Genomic DNA, 14396 nt, shown 5'->3' on the forward strand with positions numbered 1-14396 from the left:
GTGCTAGACTTATGTCCACTGGCCATGCAAATACATCTGTTGTTAGTAAACCTAAAGGGTTTTTAAAGTACATAACAACCTTTCACCTTAAAGTCTTTAGCATTACTTGTGAACTGTATACTGTGTGGTATTGTGGTATAGTGAGACACTGTCTCTTTTTCCCTTGGTAAAAAGAGGACAATATTGGGTGTCTGCTTTGGAAGTGAAATGTCTTTACTCAAATCACAGGTGTGCTCTGAGAAGGAATGAGAGAGAGAGAGAAAGGAAAGGAAATAACCTCATCGCTTTCTATGCTAAATGCGGCCCAGCCCTGCTCAACCTGTTCTCATTATCTTAATTCCCAGGAATCTTTCTTGCAAATCAGTCCAGGGAGTTCATTTGTTTTTCACCATATATAAAGTTGTTTGTTCATTTGTTTAGGTCGTAGCTCAAGGAGAGTTGTATGTCCTCTCTCTCTCTCTGTTTTCAGGCTGGAATCATTGGCAGCAGCTAGAGTCTCAGGACATGAATGTCCACTGAAGTGGATGTATTGGACGGGTTGGTAGAAAGTTGTTTTGTTGATGAAGAGAAGAATAATGTCTGTATGTGGGATGACGGGACCAGGGCTTGGTCTGTCTGTGTTCCTGTTGGCTCTGCTTCATCTTCAATGCTCAGGTAGGACTGACTTGGTTGACCGTTGGGTCTGTCTTGCCAATCATACATGTAAAGGTAGCTACTGTAAAGCTACCATATTGTGTTTATTTTAGCCAAGATTGGTTGGGCTCAAGAGCAGCCATCCAGACCTAGAATGTAGACAGAGAGCAATATTTGCAGTGGTGCCTTGGTTTCACTGATGTCCCTTGTATCAGGAAAATACAATCTCAGACCAATTCACATTGTAATAGTCAAACAGTCATACAACCCTTTCCATGAGAACTAGTGCACTTTGCCTCCTAGGCAAATTAGGACTAGGCTGTTTCACAAGCTATGACTGATTATGTTGCATTTCTCTCCTTGCTGTCTCTTCTCCCCTCCCATTTCTCTCATTCACTGTACCCATCTCTTCCTAATACCCCATCATCATCCATCCTCCAGCCCAGAACAACTACACTACGCTCCCAAATAACGTATCAGTGGCTGTTGGCAAGCCTGCTGCCTTCCAGTGTGGTGTGTCCCCTCCTAGACAACTCAACTTCACTCTCTATGGTAGCCATAGAAACATAACCCTCATCTGCCCAGGAGACCACACTGAGTATCTGGCTACCCAGGTGAGTGGCACAGCCTTAGCTTATATTATACCAACCATCCAGGTTACAGGTATTTGCTCTGTACAGGCCTGGATGTCGCAGGTGACCTAATTAGCATGACCATTGGTACAGCTGAAATCACTGAGAAATCCATACAGTAGCTCAATTCAGCAGGCCTGTTGGAGTGCAAAACAGTTACTTTCATTGCCCCTTTAGCGCTTGCTAATTAGAGTCTTTATGCATCACCAGATGAGATAATATATAATCTCTCCCCCCTCCTCTCTCTCTCTCTCTCCTCTCAGTCAATAAAAGGGTACTGTGATAACACAGGTAAGGAGCTCTTTGCAATATGGCTTATCAGTGGGACATCCCGCTCTGACAACCACACACGTGTGGTATGTGAGAGCTCAGGACGACCACTAGTGGATGGATACCTCTGGGTGTACGGTAAATACATCTCTCTAATACACCTTCCCTGAGCGTATGGTATTTGACATTGTCATCATTAGCCAACCCTAATCTCTTTGTCTGTCTGTCTGTCTTTCCTGTCTATCCTGTCTGTCTATCCCGTCTGTCTCTCTATCCTGTTTGTCTGTCTGTCTGTCCTCTTCGGATACATTTTCAGAGGACGGCAGTTACTTTGCCACCCTCATTGGCTGCGTCATTGGTGGTTTCTTTGGTATCCTCATCGTCTTTGGTCTGTCATACACTGTGCTCAGGAGATCTGAGAGGTTCCAGCTCTGTTTCAGTAAGTACCTCTCTCCTTCAGCCCTAACAGAGGATGGACCAGAGAATGATGCAACGTGACGTTCATATGGTTCTCTTCTCTTTTCTGTGTTTGTGTCAACAGGGGGGAAAGATCGTGAGGATGACGTCACCACAATGGTGACAAAGGATTAAACACACACCTTTCAATACTGTTGGATTTACTTATTCAACTTCTTAAAGGTGGCACTTTGTGGGGTTTTTTGCATATGCAGATTTTGATTGTAATTTCTATTTTGTTTTACTGTTCTATTATTTGCTTATCTAGCAGTATGCAATATCTGATACTGGCATCAGTTTCCTGTGTTTTTTATCTTATTAAATGTAGCTAAACATAGGAAGTTAAACAAAATGTTGCATTTTGAAAATTTCATACCAAAGTCCCATATATCATATTCTCACCCATAAGCTTTTAGATTTGTTTTGCCTTGGTTTGTTCAGTCGCAGTTCTACTATTTGTCCAACAGAGAGCAGCCATGACAGTACAGAAACTGAAGTTCAATGATGCTGGGATACTACTAAAGCGTTTGATCATGTACTATAATTGTGCGTCTCTGACTTTTCCTCTACTCCGGAATACGGAAGTTTATGTTCATTTTTTATACTGCGTTTTATAGCTCCATTAATTGTTTTACAGTTATGCTGGCAGCCAGCTAACACCTGTTTTCACTGCATAAACAATAGAGAGCAGGACGTCTGAGTAGCTGTCTAAAGTGTTCCAGTGGAGGATCAGTAGAGGTGGTGCGATGTTGACTCAGCTGGCCTGCTATGCTCTGGTATGACTCTGACACGGACACAACTCACATCACTCCAGATCCCACAATATGCATTGCTAATTTGTTTAGAATTACATACATTCTTTGAGATGTATTTCTATTTTTATGCATGCTCCCCATCTTCAGAGTGGCTTGTCAGAGGATATGGTCAAATGCTCAAAGGCCCTTAGATGGTTTGTTTAGTGACAAATATGCCTCCTAACAAGTAAGAGTAGTGTACGTTTTGAGTGTTCCAGCACAAGCGTGCTTGTGTCAGTGCATGCAGGCATACTTACATACCACACTTTTGTTTAAGTCTAAGCTATGCACCGGAGTTGTGTCAGTGACGATGCATTCATACTATATTAATACAGTGTGTTCCATTTGTATTGGGGCAGTGAAACTTGTTGTTTTGGCTCTGTACACTTTGGATTTCAAATGATTCAATGGCTATGATGTTAAAGTGTAGACTGTCAGCTTTAATTTGAGGTTATTTTCATCCATATCGGGTGAACCGTTTAGAAATGACAGCACTTTTTTGTAAATAGTCCCCCCATTTGGACAAATGCACTTATATGTGTATTAAAGTAGTAGAAAGTTAAGTATTTGGTCCCATATTCATTCACGCAATGACTACATCAAGCCTGTGACGCAAATTTGTTGAATGCATTTGTTGTTTGTTTTGGTTGTGTTTCAGATTATATTGTGCCCAATAGAAATGAATGGTCAATAATGTATCGTGTCATTTTGGAGTCACTTTAATTGTAAAATAAGAATAAAATATGTTTCTAAACATTTCTGCATTAATGTGGATGCTACCATGATTACGGATAATCCTGAATGAATCGTGAATAATGATGAATGAGAAAGTTACAGACACACAAGTTACAGACACAATCCATTATTTACCATTCTTATGTATTGGGCACAAAATAATCTGAAACACAACCTAAACAAACAGCAAATGCATTCAATAAATGTGTAGAGTCACAAGCTTGATGTGGTTATTGTGTGCTAATGAATATGGGACTAAATACTTAACTTTTTACTACTTTCATACACATACAAGTACATTTGTCGCAATACTTTTGGTGCCTTAAAATGGGGGAACTATGTAGAAAAAGTGCTGTAATTTCTAAATGGTTCACCCGATTTGGATAAAAATATCCTCAAATTAAATATGACACTGCACGTCAACCTCACAGTCATGATATTATTTCATATCCAAAGTGCTGGGGTACAGAGCCAAAACAAAACATGTCACTGTCAATACTATTTTAAAGAGTTGTTGTGCAAAGAAGAGAGCAGGGTTTTTGTGGAGGGAATGTCTTATGTGTGTGTTGTACCTGTGTGTCAACTTTACCCTTTGGATAGTGAGTCTACGACAACCCTTTCCCTGTGGCCACTGGTTCTGTAGACTATGTAGCTGAGGTATGTGTAAGGTACCCAATTGTCATACTTGAGTAAAAGTAAAGATACCTTAATATGAAAGGACTTAAGTAAAAGTGAGTCACCCAGTAAAATTCTACTTGAGTAAAAGTCTAAAAGTATTTGGTTTTAAATATACTTAAGTATCAAAAGTCATTGTAATCTCAAAAATGTACTTAAGTATCAAAAGTAAAAGTATAAATCATTTCAAATTCCTTTTATAAAGCAAACCAGACGGCACTCATATTTTTATTACATATTTGTTTTACAGATAGCCCGGAGCGCCCTCTTACACTTAGACGTAATTTACAAACAAAGTATTTTTGTTTAGTTGCTCTGCCAGATCAGAGGCAGTACATATGACCAGGAACGTTGTCTTGATAAATGCGTGACTTGGACCATTTTCCTGTACTGCTAAGCATTCAAAATGTAATGAGTACTTTTGAGAGTCGGGGAAAATGTATGGAGTAAAAAGTACATGATTTTCTTTAGGAATGTAGTGAAGTAAAAGTATACATTGTCAAAAATATACATAAATAGTAAAGTAAAGTACAGATACCAAAGAAAAAACTATGTAGGTAGTACTTTAAAGTATTTTACATCACTGGGTATGCAGTCTTCCAATCAATTCGTTTGCACTATATGGTCAGTTTTGAACATTGTGGAAAAGTTGTGTTATCGTCAGTAATAAATGTCTTAAAACTATTCTGGTTGCATGGAATGCTGTTGTGCTTGAACGTACAACAATGGAACACACATATGTTGGACACAATACACACATAGACATGGACAGCACAGAATGGACTTTATCTCACAGTTTTATCAGTCCTTCATGGTGGTAACCACCTCAGTCTCATGTCAGGTCTTCAATATGTCACTGATGGTCCCTCTAACTAGGATATAGTCACTCACATTGTTGTATTATCACTTGTGAAGAACTGGATACGTATTCCTCCGCAGATGCCGCGGGGATATAAATAGTCCCAGATAGCAGCACGTCACCATGCCAATAATGTGCAGAGGTTCAGTCATGTGTCCCCTCTGAGGAGCCACCATAAGAGGTGTGAGCCTTAGGTTCTTGACTCTGTTGTTCAGTTTACTGTGTTAGCCTTTTTCAAGGCTTTGTGTTTTCATTTACTTTCCACACTACTCCAAATGAGAAGCACATGATCACACAGGCAGGCAGGCAGGAAGACAAAACCTGTTGTTGACAAAGCATGTGACAAATACATTTATATTTTATTTGTTTTGACAGGCAGACAGAGAGAGAGACAGAGTGCCACTGACATCACCAGTAGTGAGTTCTGATCTCTGAGCTATGATAGCTGTCTCTTTGAGTTGGGAATAGATGTGGAATATTCCAAAGCATTATATTGTATTTAAGGCACCTCCCTCTCTGTGAGGTGAGCATGATCTCAATCTGACGGTTGTCATGTTTCTTTTTACTCCAAAACTGGCTTGGGAGGGATACTTATAGATCTGTGTGTGATTTGCTATACAGTTGTCATTTATTTATAACAATAGAGCCATATGGACAAGGTGCACTATATATACTAAAGTACATGGACACCCCTTCAAATTTGTGGATTCGGCTATTTCAGCCACAGGTGTATAAAATCTCCATACACAAACATTGGCAGTAGAATGGTCTTATTGAAGAGCTCAGTGACTTTTAGCATGGCACCGTCAGGTAGAACGCTACCTGCCCCAATGCATAGTGCCAACTGTAAAGTTTGGTGGTGGAGGATTAATGGTCTGGGGCTGTTTTTCATGGTTTGGGCTTGGCCCCTTAGTTCCAGTGAAGGGAAATCGTAACACTACAGCATGCAATGACATTCTAGATAATTCTGTGCTTCCAACTTTGTGGCAACAGTTTGAGGAAGGCCCTTTCCTGTTTCACCATGACAATGCCCCTGTGCACAAAGCGAGGTCCTTATAAAACTGGTTTGTCGAGATCAATGTGGAAGAACTTGACTGGCCTGCACAGAGCCCAGACCTCAACCCCATCGAACACCTTTGGGATGAATTGGAACGCCGACTGCGAGCCAGGCCTAATCGCCCAACATCAGTGCTCGACCTCACTAATGCTCTTGTTGCTGAATGGAAGCAAGTCCCCACAGCAATGTTCCAGCATCTAGTGGAAAGCCTTCCCAGAAGAGTGGAGGCTGTTATAACAGCAATGTTCCAGCATCTAGTGGAAAGCCTTCCCAGAAGAGTGGAGGCTGTTATAACAGCAATGTTCCAACATCTAGTGGAAAGCCTTCCCAGAAGAGTGGAGGCTGTTATAACAGCAATGTTCCAACATCTAGTGGAAAGCCTTCCCAGAAGAGTGGAGGCTGTTATAACAGCAATGTTCCAACATCTAGTGGAAAGCCTTCCCAGAAGAGTGGAGGCTGTTATAACAGCAATGTTCCAACATCTAGTGGAAAGCCTTCCCAGAAGAGTGGAGGCTGTTATAACAGCAATGTTCCAACATCTAGTGGAAAGCCTTCCCAGAAGAGTGGAGGCTGTTATAACAGCAATGTTCCAACATCTAGTGGAAAGCCTTCCCAGAAGAGTGGAGGCTGTTATAGCAGCAAAGAAGCGCTGCAAGGTATACTGGTAACACGGTAATATTATGATACTTATAATACCAACATTTTAGAATACTGTAGTACATTTTCATATGATACTACCGACTTGTTAAACCCACCGATATAAAAAACCTGCTAGCGCCTGTTATGAAATGTTTGTGAAGTCAGTTTTGCTTCTAAACTTTCATGTGCATATCAGCGGGGATGCAGACCCAAACTCTGGTGAGTGTTCTCTTGTTAGATGTGTTACATTGGAGCTGCGCACAAAGCAAGCAATGTTAATATATTGTATAATTTCATCGCCTGTTATAACCTAGGGCACAGACCAGTCTGAGTAGACTTTGGTAGTTCACTGTCATGCAGCCTCTGAACGTCAGAGAGGGGAAATGGAGCACGCGACAGGCATGTCTGCAGCTTTACAGCAAAGAAAACGGCTTCTCTAGCCTAAACTGTTAAGAGAAGATGCCTTTTTTAAATATAATTTAACAAACTAATCCCGGTCGCTAATTATTAGTTTGATAACAAATTACGTTGTTCAGTCATGTTACCTAGCTAGCTAACAACCTGGTGCTCAACCTGGTGCTCCTTAAATGATGTTTGGTGCCTAATGTTTTGAAAGTTGAGAGCAGTGTGCCTACAGTGCATTCGGAAAGTATTCAGACCCCTTGTCACGCTTGTCAAAAAGGAGTAGACCATGGCGCAGCGTGCGTAGAGTTCCACATATTTCAATTAATAGAAACTCACCAAACAAAAAAGCACAACCGAAATGTGACGCTACTGGTGTACACACAGGCAACTAACTGTAGACAAGATCCCACAAACACAATGGGGAAAATGGCTACCTAAATATGATCCCCAATCAGAGACACCGATAAACTGCATCTGATTAGGAACCATATCAAGCCACCATAGAAATACAATTCACCTAGATGACCCACCCTAGTCACTATCACGCCCCAACCAACTGTCACGCCCTGGTCTTAGTATTTTGTGTTTTCTTTATTAATTTGGTCAGGCCAGGGTGTGACATGGGTTTTGTATGTGGTGTGTTTTGTCTTGGGGTTTTTGTTAGGTATCGGGTTTGTATTATAGTAGGGGTTTCTAGCATAGTCTATGGCTGTCTGGAGTGGTTCTCAATCAGAGGCAGGTGTTTATCGTTGTCTCTGATTGGGAACCATATTTAGGCAGCCATATTCTTTGAGTGTTTCGTGGGTGATTGTTCCTGTCTTTGTGTTTGTTGTCACCAGATAGGCTGTTTAGGTTTTCGCACATTTATTGTTTTGTTAGTTTATTCATGTATAGTTTTCTTCATTAAAAAACCATGAATAACCACCACGCTGCATTTTGGTCCGCCTCTCCTTCACCTAAAGAAAACCGTTACACCAACATAGAGAATAAACAGCTTTCTATGGTCAGGGCGTGACACCCCTTCACTTTTTCCACATTTTGTTACATAACAGCCTTAGTCTAAAATGGATTAAATAGATAAAAATCCTCATACATCTACACACAATATCCCATAATGCAAATTTATACAAAATAAAACACAGAAATACCTTATTTGCACAAGCATTCATGGAAGGAATTGTCCGTAGAGCTCAGAGACAGGATTGTGTTGAGGCACAGATTTCAGGAAGGATACTAAAACATTTCTGCAGCATTGAAGGTCCCCAAGAACACAGTAGCCCCCATCATTCTTTAATAGAAGAAGTTTGGAAACGCCAGGATTCTTCTTCGAGCTGGCCGCCCAGCCAAACTGAGCAATCGGGGAAGAAGGGCCTTGGTCAGGTAGGTGACCAAGAGCCCGATGGTCACTCTGACAGAGCTCCAGAGTTCCTCTGTGGAGATGAGAGAACCTTCCAGAAGGACAACCATCTCTGCAGCACTCCACCAATCAGGCCTTTATGGTAGAGTGGCTTGGAGTTTGCCAAAAGGCACCTAAAGGACTCTCAGACCATGAGAAACAAGATTGTCTGGTCCGGTGTAACCAAGATTGAACACTTAGGCCTGAATGCCAACCATAACATCTGGAGGAAACCAGGCACCGCTCATCCCCTGGCCAATACCATCCCAACGGTCAAGCATGTTGGTGTCAGCATCATGCTGTGGGGATGTTTTTCAGCAGCAGGGACTGGGAGACTAGTCAGGATTGAGTCAGGATCGAGGGAAAGACGAATGGAGCAAAATACAGAGAGGTCCTTGATGAAAACCTGCTCCTCAGACTGGGGCGAAGGTTCACCTTCCAACAGGATAATGACCCTAAGCACAAAGTGAAGACAATGCAGGAGTGGCTTCAGGACAAGTCTCGGAATGTCCTTGAGTGGCCCAGCCAGAGCCCGGACTTGAACCCGATCGAACATCTCTGGAGAGACCTGAAGAAAGCTGTACAGGGAATCTCCCCTTCCAACCTGACAGAGCTTGAAAGGATCTGCAGAGAAGAATGGGACAAACTCCCCAAATACAGGTGTACCAAGCTTGTAGTGTCATACCCAAGAAGACTCGAGAAGGTAATCACTGCCTAAGGTGCTTTAGCAAAGTACTGCGTAAAGAGTCTGAATACTTATATAAATATGATATTTTAGTTATTTCTAATAAATTTGCACACAAAAAAATACCTGTTTTTGCTATGTCATTATGGGGTGTGTAGATTGATGAGGGAAAAAACAATTTCATCAATTTTAGAATATGGCTGTAATGTAACAAAATGTGGGAAAAGTGAAGGGGTCTGAATACTGCGCTGTATGTGTGTTTGTGTGAGAGAGAGTGATGTGTATGTGTGTGTGTTTATGAGAGTGAGGGAGACAGAGTGTGTGAGGAAGGGAGGGAGTGTGTGTGTGCGTTAACTGAAGAGTAAAGAAGGTTTCATGTAGTGTTTTCACCTTACTGACTCTGACATGCAGATCATTATGCATGTTTATTCCTTCCTCCCATTCCTCCAGCCAAATCACAGGTAGGGCTTTGTGAATATGAGTAAATCAGCCATTCTATGCAGTATTCTATTATACACTAAAAAGTGTGAAGTTAAATTCAATGTTTTGTATTGAGTAGCAGTGTGAATTTCAGTGACAGGTTTTTGGAGAACGTTTAGAAAACGTGAACAAGCGTCCCGGGGGCTGTGCAAAAAGGATGCTATGCCACAGATCTTTTCCACCGTGGAACAACAAAAATATATATATGTATTTTTTTTTAACCTTTTTTTAACTAGGCAAGTCAGTTCAGAATAAATTCTTGTTTACAATGACGGCCTACACCGGCCAAACCCGGACTATATTTGTTTTGAACTGACTTGCCTAGTTAAAGAAAGGTTAAATAACATAAAATAAAAAGATTGTGCGCCGCTCTATGGGACTCTCAATCGCGGACAGTTGTGAAACAACCTGGATTCCAACCAGGGTGTCTTTATTGACGGCTCTAGCACTGAGATGCAGTGCCTTAGACCTCTGCGCCACTCGGGAGCCTGAGTGGCATCGTGATACTTGGCCTGGTATCGTATCGTTTGAAAATGTTGATATCGTGACGAGGCTACAGCAAAGGGGTGACCAACTCCAAGTTAATGCTTTTGGTCATGTAGTGTATCTCTATTCGAGGGAACCTATTAGACTGCATTGATTCAATACATTCTGGCCAAAGGCTACTCCTGTTAATTCTGTGTTGTGTGTTGGCCTTTTGTATTACCCATATAGCATTTTTTAACATCCGTTTATCAAAGAGACTACAAAAATATTTAGATTTTTCTCACTCCTATTTCAGACAATGCTAAAATTTGGGACGGTACATAATGTCTCTCTGTGTCCTTTTAGATTGTCTTCTTAGAATGTCCTCTTAGAATGTCTCAGAATGACATTGATTGTAAGGCATTCAAATATTTCAAGGACGCCCCAAATCCATTTCTCACCAGCTCAAACCAAATGCTTCTCTAGCATTCATTCTGCTTATCAGTAGGACATGCACAAAGTCTAATATAACTGACCATAAAGCGAATCCACCGAAAGAGATCCAATGAAATAGTGATCAGTATGAGAGCTCAGTAGGTCTTGGTATGGCAACTCATTACCTCGTCCCACCCAGTGTTTTTAACCCTGAACAGAAGGGCACAGGCCTGTGTTTGGGGCACAACAGTGCACCTGGATGCACCACACACATTCTGCACACGGGATCTCATCGTCCTATAGTGTGTTTAAGGTGACAACAAAAGGGAGGGGCTATTCCTCAAGGTAAAAGGAAAGAGTAAAGACTAGGTGTGTGAAGTCAGCAGGACGACCTGAGCTACCCAGCAGACATCCTCAGACCCCTTGCCAAGACAGACCTTGTTCTCAGGTAAGAAGGGATTTCACTGGCTTTCCCAGGCCCTGTTTTACAACCATCTGTGTTGTTCTGATCACTTACACATCCATAGGGTGGGGTGTTGCTATAGCACCATTAGGTTCTGAAGATTGTATGGATGTAATGGTGATTTTTGTATATATTTAGATAGTCAATGTAAATTCACTTTGTAAAGTCAATATATTCTCAGTTGGTTGAGCTAGGTTGGTGTGTTCCCTGCGAAAGGCAGTTGTCAGGCAGTAAATATATGGATAGGTATCCTTGACCTTGAGGGATGACATGCTGATCAGCATGTGACCTTCACTACTATTAGTCTGCAACAGGGAAAATGGCATTCTGGGCATATTGGAATATATATTGTACTATATATACTATATATTGGGATATATAGTACAATACGAATGGAAATATTCTGTTTCCCTCTATAAGTTCAAATGTATGTGTTATGTTTCAGTGTATGAATGCTCTAAGTGAATGCTCTGACGTGAACTATACACATACTAGTATTTCGACATAGGACTAATTCCCATCATTGTCAGTTGGAGTTGAGAGATAGAGTCATCTACAACCACATCTTACTGTGTATGAGGGCATTAGAAAACTAGAAAACTCATTCTAAAAAAATCTGATAGGAAAAGTTGGATTACTAGCATTGACCTGGTCTTCAAATGGTGGAATTGTCCATTGTAAAACAAACTCGTTTTTACCAGAATGAAGGAGATGGGTGTCGTATTTCTATATTTCCAAAACATTGCAGTGTAAACCCCAGTGAGTGACCAAGGTCGAGCCAAGGGTGTCCTGAGGCCTGTGGCGTCTGCCCCACATTTCCTCCCTCAGATGTTTTCTGTCCAAACACCCACAATGCCCTCCTGCTGCGTCCCGGTGTCTGTCTCACACCACAAGGACATTCTGCCCCTTTATCCTCACTGTGTTTGGGAACAAGAATGGGACTGTGCAGGAGGGCAACATAGACACAATGGTTTTAATGATATTAGTTCCTTATAGATCATACGAGTATAATCAAACAGTATAATCCCTCTTCAGCTAGGAATAACAAGGGTTAATTCAAGATGGTGTTAAATTCTAGGAATGACCCCAATGGTTATTGGTATGTCAAATCAAATCTTATTTGTCACATCCGTCTAATACTACTTCCTTACAGTGAAATGCTTAAAAATACCTTAAAAAAGTAACAAATAAGGTAACAAATAATCAAAGCGCAGCAGTACCATTACAATAGTGAGGCTGTATACAGGGTGTACTGGTACAGAGTCAATGTGCGGGGGCACCGGTTAGTCAAGGTAATTGAGGTAATATGTACATGTAGGTAGAGTTATTAAAGTGACTATGCATAGATAATAGCAGAGAGTAGCAGCAATGTAAAATAGGGGGGGGGGGGGGGGCAATGCAAATATTCTGGGTAGCCATTTGATTAGATGTTCAGGAGTCTTATGGCTTGGGGGTAGAAGCTGTTTATAAGCCTCTTGGGCCGAGACTTGTGAGATGTTATGCTGTTATAATAGATGCCTTTTCTCATTTTGCTCCCAGTCAGGTTGTGTGCAAGATGGGCCAATTCTCAGTTCTGCTTTTGCTGACAGGTAAATCAGACATGTTCATGATAAAGATGCATGGGGTAATGCAACAGATGAATTCTGCAAAATGAAATAAATATTATTAAAGATTTTATGGCCATTAGTATGGAAAGCTACAGTGGGAACTACAAATCTGTGATCGAAGAATGTTACAGGATTGTTTTGTTGCACTTGACATTTTGTGACCTTTTGTGTCCTTCCAAGAAATGATTGTTGACCTTGACCCTTAACATGATCAAAACTACATATACACTTAGATCTATCCACCAAATGACAAACGTTTTTAAAATGTTTCTTCTTTTTCTCTCCTAGTTCTCTGTGCATTCTTCGAGGAAACTGAAGCAAGTAAGACACATGTGCTTTAGTGTTGTCTCTAGTTGTCTGACGGGTTGGTCAAAGCTTGCTCTTTGTTAGACTCATCGGTTTTTCATGAGGTTCTTGTTTTCAGGTGACTGTGAATGAGAACTAACTATTTTCAGCAGATTTGATCACTGTCACTTAAACCAGTCACACACTGTGCAGCCAGTCAGAGCAACATGTGTTTTATTTGCTTGAGGTTCATTTTCTGTTCTCCCTTTCTCTCCTCCCCCCTCTCTCGTCTGCAGATCCATTTGTTTACAGTAAGTAGCTCATTCATATTCTTATTGGATATGAAATGACATGAGCACATCAGAAATATGCTTCTGACATTGGATGAATCATTGCACCTGTGTGATTCTTAGCTGTTGAATGTTGAATTTCCCAGACTATGAGAGACTACGAATTGGAGGCCTGATCATTGCAGGCTTGCTTGTAGTAGGTGGCTTGTTTGTCCTACTTAGTAAGTACACATAGCCCAATTACTAATACGTTCTTACATTATGAATGTAACTCAAGAGGATAGACTCACACTTTGTCAGTGTTTGTAGTAACATCTCACTATTCTCTCTTCAGATCCCAAATGCACTAGAAAGAACAAGTAAGAGCCTATTTTATATCCATGTCTTTATAAACCCTTTACTAGGCCTACATAAATGCTTGACAATACTGCATAATACTGCATAAGAAATGTCCTTTCATTTGATTGTTACACTGTACTGTTGTTATGTGTGTGTAATATTTAAAAACATCTTGTTTCTGTCTCCATTTTTGATTTTCTTTCTCCAACAACAAAAGAAAATCTGAAGATGACACAAGTGAACTCTAAGCATCTCTGAAGGATGGAATCTGACTAACTGGTTGCTGTTGTTCTAATGATGAAGATTCGGGGGTGGGAATGGGGCAGGGCTCTGGCCATGACACTGTAATGACACCTGAATGGATGTGAGAGCGGATGGAGGGTGGACCACAATGCATCTATTTACTGTTTTGTTTCTTTATTGGCTCAAATATATGAGTTTCTTTTCAGGTGTTTTACCCGTGGTAGTGAGATGTAACATACGAACAACTGAAATACATTTCATTTAGCTATAGGCCCTGGGCATTATGGTCAAACAGAGTTGTATTGAGCTAAAACGATTAGCCTTCAATTGTTTGTGCAAATTCTTATTAATGAAAAGCCAAATAAATACCATTGAACACCATTGTTAGAAGTAAACAACATGTTAAACTGTTTGTGTTCAGAGATGTGCACTGTGCATGCTCTCACGATACAATATGTAACCAAAGCAGGTACTGTACACAACTATTTTGAATATATTGATGTGATAATGTTCGATTTGGTATCTGCCATATCACCGTTTTTACATAGGCTAA

The 14396-nt window shown here is 40.9% G+C and overlaps 1 protein-coding gene and 1 long non-coding RNA gene across 3 annotated transcripts; both read left to right on the forward strand.

Moving 5' to 3' along the window:
• The first annotated feature begins 253 nt into the window (after positions 1-253).
• On the forward strand, positions 254-4879 carry LOC110538617 (uncharacterized). The gene is made up of 5 exons (XM_036943026.2): positions 254-654; positions 1075-1247; positions 1529-1673; positions 1852-1974; positions 2077-4879. Exons 1-5 carry the CDS (start codon positions 561-563, stop codon positions 2124-2126), a joined length of 585 nt encoding a protein of 194 aa, XP_036798921.2. The 5' UTR covers positions 254-560; the 3' UTR covers positions 2127-4879.
• A 6072-nt stretch (positions 4880-10951) lies between these two features.
• On the forward strand, positions 10952-14224 carry LOC149984913 (uncharacterized). 2 transcript variants are annotated; one of them, XR_016485257.1, is made up of 7 exons: positions 10952-11064; positions 12619-12668; positions 12975-13007; positions 13268-13282; positions 13408-13482; positions 13596-13620; positions 13818-14224. It is a non-coding gene; the product is annotated as an uncharacterized LOC149984913 (long non-coding RNA). The 2 variants fall into 2 exon arrangements; XR_016485258.1 differs by having other exon boundaries at positions 10977-11064; positions 12623-12668.
• The last annotated feature ends 172 nt before the right edge of the window (positions 14225-14396 follow it).

This window comes from Oncorhynchus mykiss, chromosome 2 (assembly GCF_057628025.1).
Source record: "Oncorhynchus mykiss isolate SJ-2025 chromosome 2, ASM5762802v1, whole genome shotgun sequence".
NCBI classification, from domain to species: Eukaryota; Metazoa; Chordata; class Actinopteri; order Salmoniformes; family Salmonidae; genus Oncorhynchus; species Oncorhynchus mykiss.

Coding starts and splice junctions, on each gene's coding strand:
- LOC110538617 (XM_036943026.2), top strand. CDS start 561: ATGAAGAGAAGAATAATGTCTGTATGTGGGATGACGGGACCAGGGCTT. Junction 1,248..1,528: donor CTGAGTATCTGGCTACCCAG/GTGAGTGGCACA, acceptor CTCTCCTCTCAG/TCAATAAAAGGGTACTGTGA. Junction 1,674..1,851: donor TGGATACCTCTGGGTGTACG/GTAAATACATCT, acceptor ATACATTTTCAG/AGGACGGCAGTTACTTTGCC.